Here is a 21,079-nt window from a genome sequence, read left to right as displayed (position 1 = left end):
CCACTTGGGCTGCTCAGGAAAGGAGCTTTCCCTTCCCTGCTGGTCTAGAATAATGCCACTCCTCAAGACAAGGTAGGTGGCATAAGACAATCAAGAGATGTTAAGAGCTAGCATCGTTATCACTTCTCACATCTTTTTCACTCTTTTCTGTAAGATAAGAACTGTTATTATGCCAACATAAATGATTTCAAAGTTATTTCCTAGAACTTAAGCTTGATAAAAGAAAAAGAAATCCCATATTTTCTCTCCAGTACATATCTAGCACTTCTACTACTTGTAAATATAAATGTATATGGGACGTTCCTTTCTTTTTTTTTGCTAAAGTTAAAAATGTAATTTGTTAAATTGGCAATGACAGTACGTACTTATTTTTTGTATAACCTGCTGAAAGAGATGACAAGTCAGACCAAAATTTCAAAGTGAAGTAAATCAGATTAGTACAGACTACAGTAGAAAACAAAATGATAATGAGTTCTATCTGACTGCATATAAAACCTTGCACTGATAAAACCCTTTAAAAACACAGAGCACTTGACTTTTTATTAAGAGCATCTATAAAGTTAATATGTTGCCACTTAAGACTCCTACCTACGTAACCACACTAAACATTTCCACATTGCATAAATTAACCTACCTCTTGCATGCAGACAGAAGGCCAGACTTTATTACACCTTTTTCATGTTTTAGGACAATGTTTTTGGATACTCCTGAGACTATAAATACATCACTCTGAACAGCTAGACAAGCTCCATACGTAGGGAAAGCACAAAAATAATCAAATGCTATGTCCAAAGTATCCTTATTTGATCTTGCACAGTGTTCTCCACCGATCTTTCAACATGACGCTGGTTCGGTTGTTGAAGTCACCATGGATCAGAATTTTAGTCCAGTTGCCCACTCCGAACTCCCTTACTCCTGATTTCAGTTTCTTGTCTTCTTCATAAGTCCACGGCTAGGGGAGGAATAGAGAAGATACAGGATATATGAACAGAGAAAGATACTGGTGTAAGAACTAAACTTATAATAAACATTAAAGCAAGTATTTACATAGCTGTCTGCTTATTACACAACACAGATGAGTTAGCTGTCAGAAGGCTCATTTTGACTTCTTTTGAGCATGATAACTTGGCACTAAATACAATGTGAAAGGTTACAACAGAACCATTACAAGACAGTAGTAGGCATCACTTAAAAAAAAAAAGTACTTCAAATCTCATAAGTTGCAGAAGGAAAAAAGACAGTGGATAAAGTTTGGTTTTGTTCCAAAAGTGCCTTGCAAAATATTACTTTATTGGCTAATTAAGCTGTGAGAAACTTTAGCTTGATCCTAGCACATGTCACAAGAGAAAGTATTTTGTGATACCTTAGCCTGGAAACTGAGAATCAAGATGGTGCTTATCAACAATTTAGTGTGGTTAAGAAAAACAATCCCAGCAGTTAAAGTGCTGATAGAAGCAAAATCATACATAGGCTGATAGAGATCAGCCCTATTCTCAGCTAACAGCTAAATACTTAATTTTCCCTTTTGGTGTGAAGCAAATGAAGGAGGCCACACTCTTCTCAGTGGTGCATAGCAATAGGACAAGGAGCAATGGCCTAAAACTTGAACATAGGAAGTTCCATACTAACATGCGGAAGAACTTCTTTATGGTAAGGGTGACAGAGCACTGGAATAGGCTGCCCAGAAAGGTTGTGAAGTCTCCTTCTGTGGAGATATTCAAAACCCAGCTGAACACCTACCTGTGTGACCTATCGTAGGGTACCTGCTTCAGCCAGGGGGGTTGGACTCGATGATCACTAGAGGTCCTTTCCTACTCCTGCAATTCTGTGATTTTTGGTTATTTACTGAGCCTACTACATACATCTCAGTGTCACAATCTACAAGCTTTTTAATCTGTAAGGGAGGCCATTTGTCTCATAAAAGGAGAGAAAATTTGCAGTTACATATTTGTGAACAGTTCCTTCCGCTGAAGTTCTCCAGTGTAGCAGTTATTCCTCAGTTGGTTCTCAATACAAACATCTCAATGCAATTTTAAGAGTGAAAGTAAAAGAAAACTAAAGCCCAATACTTGATTTTTAAAAAATATTAATTGTAGCTTTATTAGAAAAAAGCATACATGTAATAAAAAGATCATAGATCATACATCCCAATCATGCTATTTTTAACCTGTGCATTTTTACTCTAATTATATGTAGTCATTTTTTCACTCCAAAATATCAATTCACAACTTAAAAGAAATTATTAAAAAAAACATATTCTGCCACAATATGATCCTCCACATCTTCACCTCCTTTTGTTGTGGTTTAACCTGGCAGGCAGCTAAGTACCATAAAGCTACTTAACCCCTCACCCCTAAAGTGGGATGGAGAACTGGAAAACAGTAAAACTTCTGGATTGAGACAAAAGCAGTTTATAATAAGACAGAAATGGAAGGGAAAAAATAATAGTTTTACATATATACACACAAAAACAAGTGATGCACAGGCAGTTACTCAGTATTCAAGGACTAATGCTCAGACAGACCAAGCAGTGGCTGTCCCCTCAGCTAATTCCCCAGTTTTATTATTCAGCATGATGTCATACAGAATATCCTTGTGGCCAAGTTAGGTCACCTGTCCTGTTCTACCCCCTCCCAGCTTCTTGTGCCCCCCAGCTCCTTTATGGCAGGGAAGTGTGAGAATCCAAAAAGTACTTTCTTAGAGTAAGCACCACTTAGCAACAATCAAAGCATCAGTATGTTATCAATGCTATTCCTCTGAATCCAAAACATAGCATCATACCACTACTGTGAAGAAACTTAACTCTTACCTCAGCCAAAACAAGGACACAATCATACCAGTGTACATCCACTCAGGCAAATTGAATTGCGTATCATTGCATATCAATCCCCTTTGGGGGAACTGTTTAGGAAAAATACATCTAAAAGTAAGAATTAATTTGTTTGAAATGGCATTTTACAACACGCTTTCCAGATTTTGGGGAATAAATTTTGAAAAAACAGACTTCACTTACAGAAAAGAGCATTAACTCAAAAACATTAATGAGATTGAGTTGAGACGTATAGAGAATTCTGTAGGTGTTCCATTTAATCAATCTCTATTAATTTGTGTTTCTTTCACTGGAGGAACCCTGCTGCTCCTGATGGTCTCATGAACCACAGTTGTTACAAAAGAATACAAAAGGTCAGTTTTCACTGACATCACACTGGCATTTCTGTGAGTACCACTGCTTTCCACACTGACAGTCTAATTCTAGTTAATGGACTTCTACAAAATAGATGATGATCCAATCTGCACGTGTGTTTGCACATATCATGAGCATAAGTCCTGAAAAACCAACCATGAAGGTCTCTCACTTTCGCATTTCACCAGTGCCTTATTTCAGAGTTGCACTGAAATGCAAAAACAGTCAATAGTTCCACTCAGAAGAGCACTATGAAATTTACACAGACTAGTGATGAAAAGCACTGCAATCATTGAGTCACATTCATGCTTACTGATACATAGAAGCAAAATAGCTTATGTCTCAGGCTTTTGCAGGCCTCACTAGTCACCAAGCATTTGCAACTAACAGTCCCAACAGTCAGCACAATTTAATTAGTGAAGAGTTGGTTGCTCTTACATGTATTTTCTAGATTCTAGAACTCTCTTATCCGAAGAATTTAAGTTTCTGTTCCTGTTTACCATATTCTGCTCATCTACTAGGTTTGGTGAAGAGTAGGTTGTGCATCAGTATTGATTTTGTGGGACAAAGTTGACTTTATTTGTAGTAGATGATGTGGTGCTATGCTTAGGATTTGTGACAAAAACAGTATTAAAAACACAGTGTTGGTCTTCCCTGCTTCTCATGCTGCCCTCTAGTGAATAAACGAGGAGAATACACAAGAAGATGGGAGGGGACACAGCCATGTTGTCATGCTCAGCAATAAAAACTGAGCAAAAGAAAGAGGAAAGGAAATAGTAGAGTTGTCTTCCTACAAAACAGCTAGACCTGACAACACTCTGCTTTCCTAGAAATAACTAGATATCTGCTAACAAGAAGCAGTTAATGCATTCCTGATTTTGCTTTGCTTGTGTGCAGCTTTGCTTTACCTATTAACTGTCTTTATCTCAAGCCATGAGTTTTATCACTTTTTAACCTCTCTGAGAGATTAAGTAAAGCTTTTTAAAGGACAGCCAGAAAAGCACATAGCACAGTTTGCCTTTGCATGAAAAAAATGCACACTGGACTGCAGCTCAAGTGTGAAACACCAGTGGGACAAGCACACGAGTGCTGTGTTTGGGGCATCAGTCTGTTCCAGCAACAAAAACAGAGGATCCTTGAAGCACATAACAGGACTCAGGCAGGTGTACAAGGCTGACAGAAGGGACATACAAGTAGTTGGGGTAATCCACCAATGTAAACTCCTCTGCCAGCTGAAGAAGGATCTTTTATGTGGGCCTTCTCTATGTGAGCATTGCTGACGGCAGTGCCTGAGGTGATCTGTGCAACTGTCCACATCAGTGCCTGTGTCTGGGACAGAAGACTCAGTTTTACTACTGCTTGAACTGCAAATAGCAACACAGCACCTGTATCCTTCAGCTTGTGCAGTAACCCTGCATCCGTAGGTGCACCAGGCTCCAGCAACCTTGGATAGGAGCTGCTGTAAGAGGCAGATGCTCCAAACATTCTTAAACAGTTTTGTAGTAAGCAGGACCTGCAGAAGCTGCAACTATTCACAAGTCTATGCTTACATACTCCTTATAGGATAGGAAAATTGATCCTTTGCTATTATGTTTACAGTATCATCTAAAAAACCAAAAGGGTTTTTAGTGCTAGGAAAAACTGGAAAAAGACATTAACAAAATAAAAACAAGAATAGGTGTAGAATAGTTCAAAACTACCTATAGACTATACTGGGTAATTTAAGGGAAGAGTACTAGAATATGTACAGGATCCTCCTCTAAGTAACAGATCACTTCTAGCTGGATAGATGATGCACGTGTATTCTTGGCAGTTAGTTTTATGCTAGTAATTTACTTCCCTTTGATTGTGCATTCTCAGACTCTACTTTGTTCTGGAAGTTTTCCATTGAAGTTTAGATATGTCGATTTTTCTCTATATAACTTGACTAAATTTTGAAAAACCAGATTTTCAGAAAAAATTTTTTTCAAACTCATTTTAGATAACATAAAGGACTGGCCATGCATATACAAGATAAGTTGAGAACAAAGGGCTCCCAAAATTCTTTGACACTTACAGACCATAGGAGTTTATTTTAGAAACAAGAAAACATTTCCTTCCAGCAGACTGTTGTTTGCAACTAACTGAAAAAAGTAAATGAAAGGCCAAAAACAGGCACTGAATCACTGCAATGAAATGCTGTTTACAAAACAAAAGCAAACAATACCAACATTGAAAGAGGAACTGGATGGAAAAGGAAGTTTTAGGAGTCAAAAGCTCTGACACTCACAATCCATAGCATTCTTTCAAGCATGTGGACAACCTTATATAATGCACATAATTAAGCAGAAATGCAGCTATTAATAAAGCTATTAATATTGTCTAGAAAGCAATAATAAGAGCCCTTGCTGATGCTAAGAGGCATAAGTATCAGGCAGAAAGCAAATGCATATATTTTAAGTTGTGACAGAAACTTACAATTTTGAAAAAATAAAATTTAAAACAAGTTTTTCAAGAGTATCAGATGTCCTTTTCTGTAAGTTTCTGTAATTCATGTTTCTAATAATGCTGGATTTATAATAATGTGTTTTTTTCCTAGTGAGATTTGTCCACAAGCCGTAGGTTTGTAGCTGACTACAAAAAAACCACCTGAATAAGTAAGCAGGTGACTATAAAGCTGCCATTAATTCCATTTCTGTTGTCCAATTAGTTTCAAACTTGATATTGGTAACAAGATTGATGAAACGTACATGCTTGTCAGCAACTGGCTGACAATAGTTATTTAAGTATGATGTTGGAAAAAAAAAAAATCATGCTTTTGAGTACAACAGGCAAATCATGTGAAAATAGTTTTTTTTTTTTTTAAAGGGCATTAGCTGCATTTTAAACTGTTAAGGAATCTTACAGTGATTTAAATATTCCTAAGATTTGTGAGAAAATGAAGAATTTTATGTTCTCATGTAGCACGGGCCTCCAGCAACCTCCAGGAACATATGGCAGTATCATTCTTTAACAGCTCCCATTAGGGCCTCAACCATTTTGAGAAAAGCATACAATTGAAGATTTAGCCACTAAAAATTCTTAAGAAAGCAAGGAATAAGCAAAACTCTCCTCACAAAGGAGTCTGAAAAAACGTATAAGCATGTTCTCCTCTCCTGTATGAAAAATGACGTGTCAAAATGAACAAAAGAATGAAATAACTTGCACTAAATTGGACATATGTTCAGATAACATTGCAAATTGTCAGCAGAAAGACTCCATATTATTTCTAAAGAGATACTTTTCAGAGGAATCAATTTAACTAACTCAAATGCTTTATCACTTTATCCTAAGAAAAAAACAGCTATACACAAGATCAGTTTGTAGTTCATTCCTAAAATAAAATCAACTTCAAATTCACTTCTATCTGTACTTTTCATCTGCGGAATTACAGCATTACTGGATTTAACAACTATTTTCAAGTAATGCAGAGAAGTAGGCTTACCTGTAAAGGGAATTTCAAGGACTATTTGAAACGTAAATTATGAAAAGCCTCTTACTTCATTTACAATAATTAAAAGAGTTTCTCAAGTAAATGTGTTTTTACCTCAGATGAACAAAGGGAAATGGCCTCAAGTTGCACCAGGGGAAGTTTAGGTTGGATATCAGGAAAAAGCATCTTTACAGACAGAAAGTTAAGCACTGGAATAGGCTCCCCAGGGAGGTTGTTGAGTCACCATCCCTGGATGTGTTTAAAAACTGCTTGGATGTGGTGCTCAGGGACATGATTTAGCGGAGGGTTGTTAGAGTTAGGACAGTATGGTTAGATTGTGGTTGGACTTCATGATCTTTGAAGTCTTTTTCAACTTGAACATTTCCATGATTCTGTAATTCTATGAATGACAAAATTACTAAGTCTCCATTAAGTTTCCATATTGGAAGACATTCTTTGATGTTCAAAGCCTTATGAGCAAGTGACATAATTGATTCTTTAACTCAAATTCTTTCATCATCAAACTTGTACATTTACAACTTTATAAAAAACATGTTTAAGAAGAATCAGGCTTAGCTTTAGTAATGTATGTAAACAAATTTAAGTCTCATGACAATAATAACTGAGACTGCAACAGAAATACTTTTTTTTTTTTAAAGATAGGAATGCAAACTTAGACTATAGTGCAGCTTGAATAACATGAAGAAGCTTAAACCCACACATTGTCAAAGTTCAGTCTGCTACAGCTGGAAAAAGATCCTACTGCACTACAAATTCATTTCATCGCCATTTAGATTAAAAAGCATTACAAACCTGTCTTCTTCGGCCACAAGGCAAGTCAGCTCCATTTTCTTCTACATTTTTCAAGACTTTCAGCCCTAGAAAACAACAAATATACATCCAGACCAATAAGGAGTCAGTGAAGTACTGGTTTTCCATTCTAACGATTATGAGATACATTGTACTGTTCCAGTATGCTTTAGAAGAGTGAGAAAATTTCAGTGTTACTATATGAACATGTTTTTAAGTATACACACAAATCACATCTTAGTCCAAGGACTATATAGTTTCTCAAGAAAAGTGACTGTACTTCATAGCAACCTCACAGGAGTTATTTTAAGCAATTAGGTAAATATTGTATTGTAAAGAAACTTATTTCACACCTGTAAAAAGTTTTTTTTTTTTTACCGTAACTCTCTCAGTTCAGGTAGAGAGAAGGGAAACTAATTATAATATTTCTGATTGCTTCCATATTTGGTGACAAGGTACTAATGGCTTTCAGAACTTGTTATATAATCCATGATTTAAAGTTTTCTAAAAATAGAACCAGGATGATTCACAAGCATCCAAACTGCATTTTATATTATCATTTGTTTCTCCAGTTAGTCAGCCAGCCTCTTTAGCTCCTTCCTTCACTTACTTAGGTCAAAAGCCAAAGAGACAAGTCTTGTTACTCATCTGGCAGCTATGTTCTCTACAGAATACCAGAATCCTAGCAGAACAAGCTAACAAGAAACAAAGCATACCAGAAAAAAAGAAGTGAATGATTTTGCAAAATGAGTTGCCAGGGAACTTTAAATCATTTCAGTTTTCTAAATGAGGCAACCACCAAGCGTGCATTTGTGTAGAAACTGCACAGTAATTAGGAGTTTTCACCATAATCATTCTTACATGAAATCAGTCACATTGGACAGCAGTCATTGAACCAGCAAATGGTCTGGAAAAGTGTCTGATGTGACTTTGTTTTCAAAGTGAAAAAAATAAGCTAACACTCACTCTGAACATTGCTTGTTCTGTATCTCTCTTTTGAAGCAGGCCTGCAAAGAACAAAGAACTACAATAAAAATACAAGAAAAAATACAAGAATAACCATTAAATATCTAAGACTAAAACCAATTCCTACAAATCTTTTTTTTTTTAAAAAAAAACCTTATTATGGATGTTATGTCTCCAGTTAATCAATCTGTAGTACTCCACAGCTCTTCTGTAAGTCTTAAAAATAATTTCCTCAACAGCAACTTGTCATTCAAGTGAATCAATAATATTTAAATGAAATAAAAACCAAAGGCTTCTCTACAAAAAACAGAAGTAGACCAACACTAATTGCATCATTCCTTTATTCCCAGAACTACCACTAGCCAATACCAAAGGCCTGGAAAAAAAACCCATGGAACTTATTCCATGAAGTTCTTAAATTTTAAATATCTACTTTTTTTTTTATACCTTACTCTTTCTACAAAATAAGAATTGTCACCATCAGTTTTTGACAAATGCTCCCATATCTATTTGAGATATAACTGTGTCAGGACCTTTCCTTCCAAAAATATCTTGGTCTGGCTGTACACTATCTGCATCAGTCAATTTTTTCAACTAAATGATGCTAAGAATTCTAGATATAAAACTGCAGAAATACAAACAATACCATGGCTAAAGCCCACAATTTATTCTCCATGGAAAAACAAGTGGTGATAAACATAGAATATTACCTTGTTCAAATTAAAGTCAGAAGGAGAGGGGGAAAGAAAAAGAAACCAGACTTTGAGGTCGCCCAGTATTTCTTACGAAAGAACCTAATTGCTTTGAAACTTCATATTGCTAGTCATGATTTATGCTTTATCAACAGAGCTACATATTTACCTTAATACCAGTATTGTTAAACATGTGAATCCTTCGTTTAGTTGAAAAAAAAAATTATCTCCCTGTCTTTTCCAGACAACCTATAGCCTGAAATTAAGAACTATTCTTGATTGAGCTTCTTTGAAAAGAAAATATTTGAAGTATTTCAATGTTCTTGTTGTTATACAAGACTGGCAGCTCTTTAAATTGAGAAATGTGCATTTTGAGCAAGTACTTAATATCAAACTATTTGATGTAAATGCCAAGAGTAACAACCACAGAAAAGCCAATACTTAAAAATAGAGAATGCATTTGTAGTTCGTTTTCTGTTGGAAAGCAGTTTAGAATTTCATGTCCTTCCTTCTACCTACTTGTAGTTCAACAAATTTCAAGTTACTATCCAAGCATATCCCTCAGCAATATATTGCTAAATACAAACCTTTGTTTTGCTTCCAAATTATTTTCTTTCTCTTCGATATTCAAGGTTTTGTTTTGCAACACTCTTATTTCCCCTCCTTTAGACTCCACTTGTTTTGTAGCTGCCTGTGAGAAATGGAATTGACGTTTCACAATTATAGCCAGCCAGAACCTAAATAATGGAAGTGTAGCCTGCACTAGTTCTAACAGTGCATATTTTGCAGACCCTTCAAGAGGCATTATCAATATTTAGTTTAAAAACAATTGTAATGAGGCAAGTTGAGATCCACAGAACATTCACCAGCCAGTAAATCAAGGTTTAGAAATAGGCACAAGTAACAACTGTGTGTATGCAGAGAAATACAGTGACTGTTTACATAGTAACAGAACTTACAGATAGCGTGAAATATATTGTAATTGCAGCCTCAATCTTAGTGAAGTACTCTAAAGTCTACCTTTTTAATGGCTAGAGTACAAACTGGAAACTGACAGTCCTCACAAGTTCATATAATTCTACTCACTTAAGAGTGTGTCAAGATCAAGAATACCTACAATACCTTCAAAAGATGCATCTCAGACTTTTAGCTTGTAAAATAATTTTCCTACATTCACAAAGAAATTTAACATACTGCCTAAAGCCTTTTAGCCACAAACTAAAGATGATTTCTCCTCATTTCCCAAGTGGAGAAAAGAATGCTACAGACTTTGAGGCATTGTAAGATTTGTGCCTATCCCTAGGTTCCTCTCATCTACTTGCTATAACAAATAACACCTAAACAAAATCAACAAGCCTAGTGCACATGATGTCATTCAGGTCACTTTGGTGCTGACTTTCTTCTTTACTATCTGAAGGCATATTTACACTTCAGGTCAAATGACCTAAAAATCCTAGTTGTGCACCATCAGTACTAAGCAAAGCAAACTACATTCTATCCAACACCATCTATACAATCCAAAACATCTGCTTCACAATGCTTAAATATTATTAGTCAAAACAAGTCAGTTGACAAATTCACTGCAAGCCCGATGTAAACTTTCTCCTTAGCCTGTTGCTTTCAATTATTTACTCTTTCAAAGAGTGTTTTTGCCTCCTGTGATTTCTTGTCAGACTAATTTTCAATTCTCTGGAAATCTTTTCTTTCACAATAACCTGTAGAATCTCTCAACATGCACAAGAATGTTTTTTGTTAGTTTTCAAAAGGTCCGTCTTCTGTATATTTCACGATCATCAACCACAGTCAAGAAGTGAGGATGAGTTTCTAAACAAATAAATTAGCAGAGAAGACTACATGAAGTTAAATAAACATACTTTAAAAAAGTAACAGTAGCTTTCAGATTTTATTTGTCCGTAAAACTAATTATTTTGAAAGAATAGTAGAAGTTATTACACAGTAGAATTTAAAACTATTTCTGAGCGATCCTAACTAGCTGGTCACTTTTCAGCATAGCAGCATGCAGACTCTTCTTAGGACAGTTTAATTTCAAGAAACTGACAGGTAAAAAAATTTAATTAACAGTAGTAGCTGCAAATTTGCAGATTCCAAGCTTGACAGTAAGCTGGAAACAGCAGCCTACAAAGCAGTCTAGTAACATAGACCTTTTTGAATTTCTTCATGAAGCACCAGAAGACAGACAAATAGTTAAAGCTAGGGTATTTTTCTGTTGTACAGTGCTGGAAAACAGTTACTTATATTGTTCAGCCAAGCATAATCTTCACTCCTCTAGTCTCCTTCATATCCCAGGTAATTCAGGGAGAAGTAAAAAGACTTCAGAAGACAGTGCAATGGCACAGACACTAGAAAGGATGTGCATACAGAGAGAGGGTCTACCTATGTTACTGTGGAGTTCTGGAGTTTTCCCTAATATCTCCAAACATCTCTCTCTCAGGCTCAAAGATACAGCTTTGAAAATAAACTTGAGAACTGACAGCACAGCAAGACTTTGAAAGTATTGCTTGTCTTACTCTGAATACATCTGAGACATTGCCTAGTCCGTTTCTGATAATAGAATGAAAACCCCAAAGGAACTTCCAGTTTGTTTACTTTAAAGTTTACCTCTTATTACCTTTAGATGTTTGTGTTGTTCAGTTACAAAACCTCAATACTCTTTTACAGCAAGTAAACATATGAGAAATTCTTTACAATCCTCCTGAAGATGAACTGCTGGAGGAATGCTGTTCTCGCCAACTTTAAATCATTTTTGAGCAAGACCATTTGTAAATAAAGTCAGTCTTACAGGAAAAAGCAGTAATAGTCTTTCATCTGTAAATCCACTGACATTCCAAACTTTTAAACAAATTAAGAGGTCTTGTCTTTTCATTTTACTATAATTCTTAGGACCTAAATAAGGCAAAACAATTATATTATCTGTCTAGCATCAGAACAGGTACTAGTGGCAGCCCCAGCCTTTTTACCCTCCAAATTACTTTTCTAATCAAGACAGGTATGGATGACAAATTTGAAGTATTTTAGAAGAGTTTTATTCCTACATTCTCTTAAACATTCAACCTTAATTTTTTTAATTAATAACATTTTCATAGAAAGATAAGGCTTCTCTTTCATCTAAGGTAATAACTGAATACAGTCTAAACAGCTTCCTTGAAAAAGTATGCATCTATTTCATCCTATCATCATATACCTCTTTTGAAAAAAAGTTTTGAAAATAGCTTTCACATACCTGTAGTAAGAAGTTAGTTCCGTTTTCTTTCAGGAAAAGTTCAACGTAAGACTTGACTTTACTTAACAAAAGATTGTAACTGAAGCTCTGGAGAAGGGGAACATATGGATCCTTGCTTTTGACTATGGCTGCCAGCTTCATCCTTAAAGGCTGAAAAAGTACAGCTATATATGACAAGCTAAAAACATGTCTTGCAGTTATCTAACATCTATGATAAATAGGAGATAGACAAAGCTAAACCAGATGATCATGTAGTTCTGAATATGTCTAGACAAATTCATGATACAGTTTGAAAGGATTCTACAGTGGACTAGACTGAACACCTGGAGTTTACTCTGATTATATGCTCAACAAGCAGTAAGTACAGTTTTCCATAGATACACATTTTCATTTCTTTTACAAATAAGACTGAAAGCAGTACAGTCAATGGAGCAGAACATTCACCCAGAAAGGCTCACTCATTATTGGGTTTCTTTTCTTGTTTGCTCCTTATGCCAACTGCTACAGAAAGGAGTCTACAGTAATCAGGAAGTGGGCTATTTAGTATAGCAGTATCAAAGACAAAAACACCTGTAATTAATCACAACCTCATATTCATCCACAAACCACCCTGAATCCTACAGAGACCAATATAGTCAATAAGTAATGCATTTATTCAGGCTGTACTTGTTTATGAACTTGCATACTATTACTACTGCCTACATTTTCAGAACAGCTGAGTCTTCTGAATGAAAGGTTTCTGAAGAGTAAGTTATACACATGCTACTATTTATAAAGAGCACTTATGCTGATATACCAGAGGAAGATCTAGAACTGCTATCACTCTCTTCTTTTTGTCTGCAGTGTTGGCCTTCTTCCCCTTTTTCCTCTCTACACTGTTTTCCTCAATGTAGCATACTAAAAAGCATCACTTTCTGTCTCCATAAAATGTCAGATCTTCCTGTTTCAGCAGTTTATGACACATAGCTATTACAAGGTGGGGGGGATGAGGGGTGGAAAGCAGGAGGTTGTCAAAAGTTTTTTCAGCTTACTAATGAAATACAAGTAAAGAAGGACCTGCACAAGCACTGCACACATTCAAAATAAAAGTTAAATCCCTTATGCCTATATACAATCTATTTTTTCTTTTCTTCCTCCCTCCCTCTTTCTCAACCTCATAGAAGCCATTTCCATTACTGCAGTAGTCTATACATTGCTGAAGTCACTTTAGTACACTTAATGTTTTCAGTAAATTCAGGTGTGTTCATTACCTATTACTTTGAACTGATATGCACATAAGATTTGAATCTTCATGAAGCAGTGAACATCAAACCAAGAGGTCATCATAGTCAGATGTTAGCAATTCCAGATAGAGGCATAACAACATTCACTCTATGTTATGGATGCTGATGACTTTTCTTTCCTTCTGATGTTTCAACCTCTACAATGCTAATTAATCAATGGAAAAGACAGATAAAGCACACTGCAATAGCTCAGAAAAGGTCAGCAGCCCAATTAGAGCAGTGGACTCTTAATTTCTCTACCAGCATGTTTATGTGGTCTTTAGCTTGAAAATAAAAAAACCAAAAAACTGCAGTATCACTTTCCCAGAATCTGAGTGGGAAAGGAGATGTAGTTTGGAGTGTTGCTGCCCACAGTAGAGAATATCTGCATCTAGGAGGAGTTGCTTCACTCCCACAAGTCACCTGTTATTCCTATTGTTCCCCTATGTCCAAATATCCTTTTGTACTGACAGCTGCCACATCCGTGGAAGCGATCACACAAAGGATGAAGCCATGCAGGTAGTATTTGCTACCTTTGGGAAACTGTTCCTCTCTCTTTTCCTCTTACACAAGCAAACAAAAACAAGCGTAAATGAAGCAAGTTATTACCTTATGTGATTCTGAATCTGTGAATAGTCTTTCAAGAACTTCAGCAGCCTCCTTATAATATCCTTTTTCCATATAGACTGCTACAACCTACAATCAAAAGTTACATTTTCAAGATTTGCTGAAATTGCATTTGATCTGAAATTCTGAAGAAAACAAAAGTCACACACCTGCAGTTTTGAAAATATATAGCCCTGGATTTTGAAGTATCTCAAGATAACCAATAATTATTTAATTAGAGCTAGTTCTGAAAATATTAAGTGTCACATATAAAGGCTTAAAACCAGAGATTTAAAAGGATCTTACTTGATGCAAAATTTCCCTTATCTACTAAGTAGTTAGATCTTCCCTCTGAATTGGACTTTCACAGTCCAATAGCTGACAGCTTTCCCTTAAGTGCAATTAAAGTGCAACAAATGCATTTCTCAGTAATGTGATCACTTGACATTTTTATTAAGTGTAACTTAAAAGAGGACACGTTGAATTCAATGATGCCAGTTTGTAATAACACATATTTTAGATGATTATTCAAGAACAAAAAGCCCACCAAATCTCAAAACAATTGGTAATTATCCCTTGTTTAAGCACATTTTGTAGGCACCTCTAAATAAAGAAAATAATCGCTTATTGAGAAGTCTGACTATGAACTATCCTATCTTCTCTAACACCAGCTCAACAGAATGCAAACGCTCATCTTTATTGCATGCCAGGGAAGAACAGCAAAAACAGAACTGTTTAAGTGTTTTGGAACAGTACAGAATACAAAGTACAAAAGAAAGTCTGAATTCTAAAAAGAAAAAAAAAAATCAGGACAGGTTAAGAATTTGTTTATAAAAGCTTTCCATCTGTATGGGAACTGTTGAGTCACAGCCTGAGCCACTGACTGATCACCTGAGGAAAGGACTGGGTCAGCCATGGGAGAACAGGTGAAGGCAATTCACCTGTGTCACTGGAAGGGGTGGAGCCTGGCTTCACACTTCACTCTAGACCCCATTTAAGGGCTGACAGCCACTGGAGAAGGATCTCTTCCTGGAGATCCCTCCTTTGTGGAGTTCCTCCCCCCCCCCGCGAGCCTAGATCTTTGGATATGGGTGAACATTCTCTGTCTCTTTTTCTATTCCACCACAATAATCTTTTTAACTGTAACATCATCTTAAAATACACTTCCCCCCCAAAAAAAAAACACCAACAAAAAAGAAATATCTACTAGGAACAGCTTAGTTTCTACATGTTTCTCTCTGAAATCTAAAGCTCTCTAATATAGAGAAATAGTTTTTAGACAAGAAACCTCATGTGAAATTAAAGCTACTTAAAGTACATTGTAAAGATAAAGATGCAATGTTTTGAAGTACTCAACTGATATCTAATTTTTTCAAATTGATAGATTTTTCAAGTATTTCAAACAGGAACAAGAACCAAAAAGAGTCCCTTGGGCAACTCCAAAATTGAAAATAGAAGAAACTCAAAATTAACTTTAGCCTGTTCATAGCTCAAGCTCTGTTTTAATAGCATGAATAGTTACATCCTGAAGAGTTCTGAATAAGTCACACAGACCTGAATTTGAATCAAACGACGAATTTCTTCATGAAGTGTATTTAGTTTACTTTCTTCCCTTTCAAGTAAAGTCCAGAAAGACAGAGCAGACTCCAAAGGTGAAATTCTTGTATCGTTTTCAAATTGGCATTCTTCGAGGGAAAAGCAATAGGAAATAAAGTATATTCATTATTTATTCACAATGAAGTCATACATAAAAAGAAAAAATTCAATTCATTTTTCCTCAAGTAATTTTTAGTTTCTCCACGTGTTTTTCAAGATCAGAAGTTCTTTCCTTTCTTGAACAAGTTAAACCAAGGGAAATTCAAACAGCATAACAAAAGGCTATCACTGGAAGAGTAGAAGCATCATCTCACATCACTGTGTCAATAATAGGTTTGTGCAAATGCCCAGCACACAGGATCAAAGTGACCAGTTCTGACAGGAATGTAGCCTAGCAGGATAACCACTCCCTCTGCACTCTACGGTTTCCCAGTCTGATCACTGAGCACCTGCACAGTGAGTGCACCAGTGTAACAGATGCACCAGATGCTAGCAAGTGCACAAGTCAGCTTTTGTCTGTGGCAATGCCAGTTTAGCTTAAAGTATTCACTGAACTATAGCCTCATGTATACTTCTACTTTAAAAGGCACCATGGGATAATTTCTCTCAGTGTCTTCTTATTCCTTACAGGAAGTATTTTTCAGACAGAAGGCGAATAATTTAAGTATGACTAAAAAAGCAAAAATATTTGGTAACAGTTACATAAGCAAGACTGAAAAAGCAGAAGTATTTGAAAACAGCTACAACATAAATTGTTAAAATTTAAGCAGTATGATGTGTATATATTCACACATACAAAAGAAAGAAGTCACACTTCAGTGTTTTCCTAATTATTGCTTCAATCAACACAACACACTGAGTTTAAGGTAATGCCAATCTTCAAGAATTGGCATCTGAAACAAGCTACCCTTTTCCAATCTGTACTGAGCCTTATTTTAATCAAAGAAAGAATTAGGAAAGCTACCATAAAATACATCAGCTATCCAGATACATTGTGCAACTGCATGTGGTATATTAACTACAAAGCTCATGCAGTCTTCCTCTCCACACAGGTCCCCTACACCACGATAGATAAAAACACATTGAAGTCATATTCCCTAATGACACATATAGTAACAGTGTTAAAGTACTACCAGGGAAATTTCTATCATTACATATGAAATAACTCATATGCTAAATTTAAAGTTGAACTAAATAAAGAAAAATGCTATTATCTGATAATACAAGCTGTAATTGTATGAAAACAAGCCTTTGTGGTACTGCTAAGCTAAAATACATCTTTGTTCTTCCTCACTCATGGCTGCAAGACTGCTTTTAAAGCTCCTAAAAAACAAACAAAAAAACTTGCAGGAACTTAAGTACCCCCAAAACTTGAGCATGGACAAAGAATCAGCTTGGCCAAACCAGTAAGTTGTGACCTCAGCCAAACAGAAGTAAACAACAATGCCAAAGATTCGCTGCTGGCTGGAAGTCTCACAGCCTTCTGTAAAAACAAAGTCACTCTTCTCATTTAAGTTCATACATGCACTGTCTGCCTTAATCTCTAGATTTAAATGTGAAGCACAGAGAGCACTTCTCTGTGCTTGCAAATATTGCTCATTAAGGGTTAGGAATTTTTTTTTTTTCCCCAGTATATTTCTTTTATTGATACTATTGAGAAAAGATGACCTACAACTTGAACAGCATATAACCATTCAAACTCCACACAGTTAAATCAGTTAGTACAGAGTAATAATACCTGTCAGCATATAGCTCAAACATATGTGAAACAAACAACCCAACAGTAGAGAATTCAGTCATTTTACGTATATAGCAGAAGCTGTGCAAAAGCCTGATACACCTCTATGCAAGCTCAGACAAGTCTACTTCAACAGTAAGCGGGAGGGGAAAAGAACAGAACCAATAAACTACACCATTTACTTACCAAGTCTCTTTCCATTTGCAATTCTTATCAAAAGCTGACAGAGGTACACCATTTTTTTCTGATGTGTTGTTACCTTGGAGAAGCCATTAGAAACAGCTGGAAAAGAAAAGTCAGTCTTGCTCCAGCACTGCCACAGTGTGGCTACAATTGTACTACACACTTTTATTAGACTAAAAATGCTTCCTCAGATCGCTAACAAATTAAATTCAAGGGATTATCACTTATTCTTCTGTATTACAAGAAGTTAAAGCATATTTAAAATCAAATTTACTCCTCTGAAGCAGTTCATAACAATAACTCAGAAGTTGCAAAATGATCACAGGCTCATGTTTATTAACTCAGAACACCACCTCATCATCTTAAATGAGATGTTATTTTACTCAGTAGCGTACTACGGAGAAGGTAACTGCTTCAAGAGATTTCCCTGGAACAGAAGCACAACATGAGTACATCAACTGGTAACATACAGCGTTGCTGTGACAACTGACAGATCAAAAGCAGTAAAAGCTACAAAAGCAGCCCAGTCAGAAATATAATGATTTATATTGTGGGTTTACAAGGTTAGGAAAATCATATCATAGAATCACTGAATGGCCTGAGTTGAGAAGGACCTCAAAGATCATTCAGTTTCAACCCCCCTGCTACATGCAGGGTCACCAACCACTAGACCAGGCTGCCCAGAACAACATCCAGCCTGGAAGAACAGCTGTCTTGGACAAGTTGACCTGAAGACTGAGCATCCTAGTCCAGGTCAAGCTCGTGTACATTTCCCAGCGTCAGCCTAGCAAGAACCAGGATTGAGCAGCATGGGAACCCCCCCACACGGGGTTTTCACTGACACAACAGCACTACTTGGAAGTGCTCAGCCTACTTGCTTATTACTGTATGATCATCTCCTAGGGAACAATGGAGAAGTATGCATTTACAAACTAATTAAAAAGCCTGAATGAATACCCAATCTAATATCAAGAATTATATTGTCATCTGGGTTTCAAAGAACACATTTGCAGTTCTGTTTCTAAAAACAGATACACAAGAGCTTTAGCTAAAATACAAAATAAGATAAAGGATATTGCTTAGAAGAGCAAGAAAGTGCCACTAGTTATAGCCACAAATTTTATGCATCTCTCATAGCAAACAAGGGAGTTCAGTGTCAGAACAAGCCTGGATAATGAGCTTTAACAATAACAATTTAAGTTATTGGAGGTGGGTGCTATCCTTGTATCCTGAAGATGGAGCCAGAGTTTGGAAATTTCTTGAGTAGGAAGAAAGCTGCAGCTAAATGATGCAAAAGAGGTCCACATGGCAAGTAGCTTGAGATCATTTAAGCTTTCTCTGTTCCTCCACATACCTCTAGGTTGCACCTACATTGGCACTTCAGTTCAGGGATGAGAATTTACATAAAATATTCTGTGCTTTGGTTTATTTCTCAAAGTCTTCCTTACACAGCTCTAAATTCCTTCACAGCTAAAGGAAAAGAAACCTTGCTTACACAGCATAGATAACAGGTCCACAACACCAGTCACTCACAGGTAATGCAGACAAACAGACTTAGAGAAGCATTCTAGAACAGTTTATTATTAATTCATTTGTTTAAAGTACTCTCAACCATAAGTTTCCCTCTGTACAGCCACTTAAATATATTTTATGGTTTTCATGAGAGATGCTATAAGACCTGTTCCTTGCCATGTAGATACTTGAACAAGATAGTTCTGCCAACAGTGTTCCTCATTTTATGTATATGTTTTTCCACTCAAAAATCCATCAGGGTTTATTCCATATCCATTTGCTGGCTATAATTCCTTGAGATGCTTCTAGCATTCTATCAGAAAATAAACTCAAGGAATACACATATGTAAGTTACTGTAAACCGTTTTTTTTTTTTTAAAGAAACAAACAACAAATTCATCTTTCCACTAAACCTACTTCAACTTTGTAAGCAACCCTGAACCATCAGCACCTGAAGTCTCAGCTTCTGTGACTGAAGATGGTGTCTAAGCATTCATATTTCATATTCAAGCTCTCTAGAACAAAGATGACAGTAACATTCAAATTCACATAGAATCACGAAATTGCTCAGATTGGAAAAGACCTTAAATATCATTGAGTCCAGCTGCAACCTAACCATACTACCCTAGCCCTCCGCTAAATCATGTCCCTGAGCACCACATCCAAGCAGCTTTTAAACACATCCAGGGATGGTGACTCAACCACCTCCCTAGGGAGCCTATTCCAGTGCTTAACAACCCTTTCTGTAAAGAAGCATTTCCTGATATCCAACCTAAAATTACCCTGGTGCAACTCGAGACCATTTCCCCTCATCCTGTCACCAGTGAGAAGAGACCAACCCCATTTTCACTGTAAGCACCTTTCACATATCAAAAGAGCAATAAGGTCTCCCCTCAGCCTCCTTTTCCCCAGACTGAACAACCCCAGTTCCTTCAGCCTCTCCTCATAGGACATATTCTCCAAGCCTTGTTGCCCTTCTTTGGATCTGCTCCAGCACCTCAACATCTCTTCTGTACTGAGGTGCCCAAAACTGAACACAGTACTCGAGGAGAGGCCTCACCAATGCCGAGTACAGGGGCAGGATGACTTTCCCTTACATTCACGTGAGCATCTAGAAGACACTCCTCCATCAGACTGAAAGGTTCACATCCCTCCTCGGTCTCATTTAACTACAATTGAAAAGCTCTCCACAACCGCGAGATTATTACAGGATAACCCAGACCCGGCTCCTCACCCTGCGCCACGTCCCTCCACCGCCTGAACTCGGCCCCGCACTCCTCCACGAAATGCCGGCATAGGCAGCAGCAGCTGAACTCCAGCACCCAGTCTGCGACCACAGCCTCCGCCAACGCTGAAGGCACAAACGGAACCGAACCACCTTCTCGCTCCCTCACAGCCTCCGACATTTTCAATCTGGGCGCCACTGCTCCCCCCGCCCCCACCAACGGTCCCTCCGCCCTATCTCCGCCCCTTCCGGCGCCTCGGCCAATCAGCGCGGCCCTTGGTGTCGTCACTTCCGCCGGCGAGAGGGGCTGTGGGAGGCGGGATAGGAGTGTGGCGGTGACGTCACGCGGCGCTCCGGGGACGTTCAGGGTCGGATCTGCTGCGTCGTGTGTGGTGTGCTGTGTTACCTGCAGCGGGAGTGAGCGAGGTGTGATCACTGACAGATATCAACTGAACGTAGCAATGAGTGGGTGAAGTGTGCTGGGAACAAGGTGGAGAGGGGCTGTGAAGAGCCAGTCCTGGATGTGCGTGTCCATGTGTCCTTCATGTTCTGAAGGCCTTCCTTTTATAAATCTCTCCGTGGATTGATCTTAGATCTACTTTACCTTACCTCA

General features: G+C 37.2%; 1 protein-coding gene across 2 annotated transcripts; it reads right to left on the bottom strand.

Moving 5' to 3' along the window:
- Positions 1-345: 345 nt before the first annotated feature.
- On the bottom strand, positions 346-20,715 carry TERF1 (telomeric repeat binding factor 1). Of its 2 annotated transcripts, XM_031604851.2 has the most exons (9): positions 20,476-20,715; positions 17,733-17,828; positions 15,767-15,897; positions 14,216-14,302; positions 12,345-12,494; positions 9,691-9,794; positions 8,412-8,452; positions 7,449-7,513; positions 346-952 (listed from the first exon to the last, which is right to left on the bottom strand). In XM_031604851.2, exons 1-9 carry the CDS (start codon positions 20,645-20,647, stop codon positions 800-802), a joined length of 999 nt encoding a protein of 332 aa, XP_031460711.1. In that variant the 5' UTR covers positions 20,648-20,715; the 3' UTR covers positions 346-799. The 2 variants fall into 2 exon arrangements, with proteins under 2 accessions (XP_031460711.1, XP_031460710.1); XM_031604850.2 differs by lacking the exon at positions 17,733-17,828 and having other exon boundaries at positions 20,476-20,711.
- Between the last annotated feature and the right edge of the window lie 364 nt (positions 20,716-21,079).

Source organism: Phasianus colchicus, chromosome 3, assembly GCF_987193195.1.
Source record: "Phasianus colchicus chromosome 3, bPhaCol1.hap1.1, whole genome shotgun sequence".
Lineage (NCBI taxonomy): Eukaryota > Metazoa > Chordata > Aves > Galliformes > Phasianidae > Phasianus > Phasianus colchicus.
Note: the sequence above shows the minus strand (reverse complement) of the source record. Positions and strands in the feature narration are given on the sequence as shown.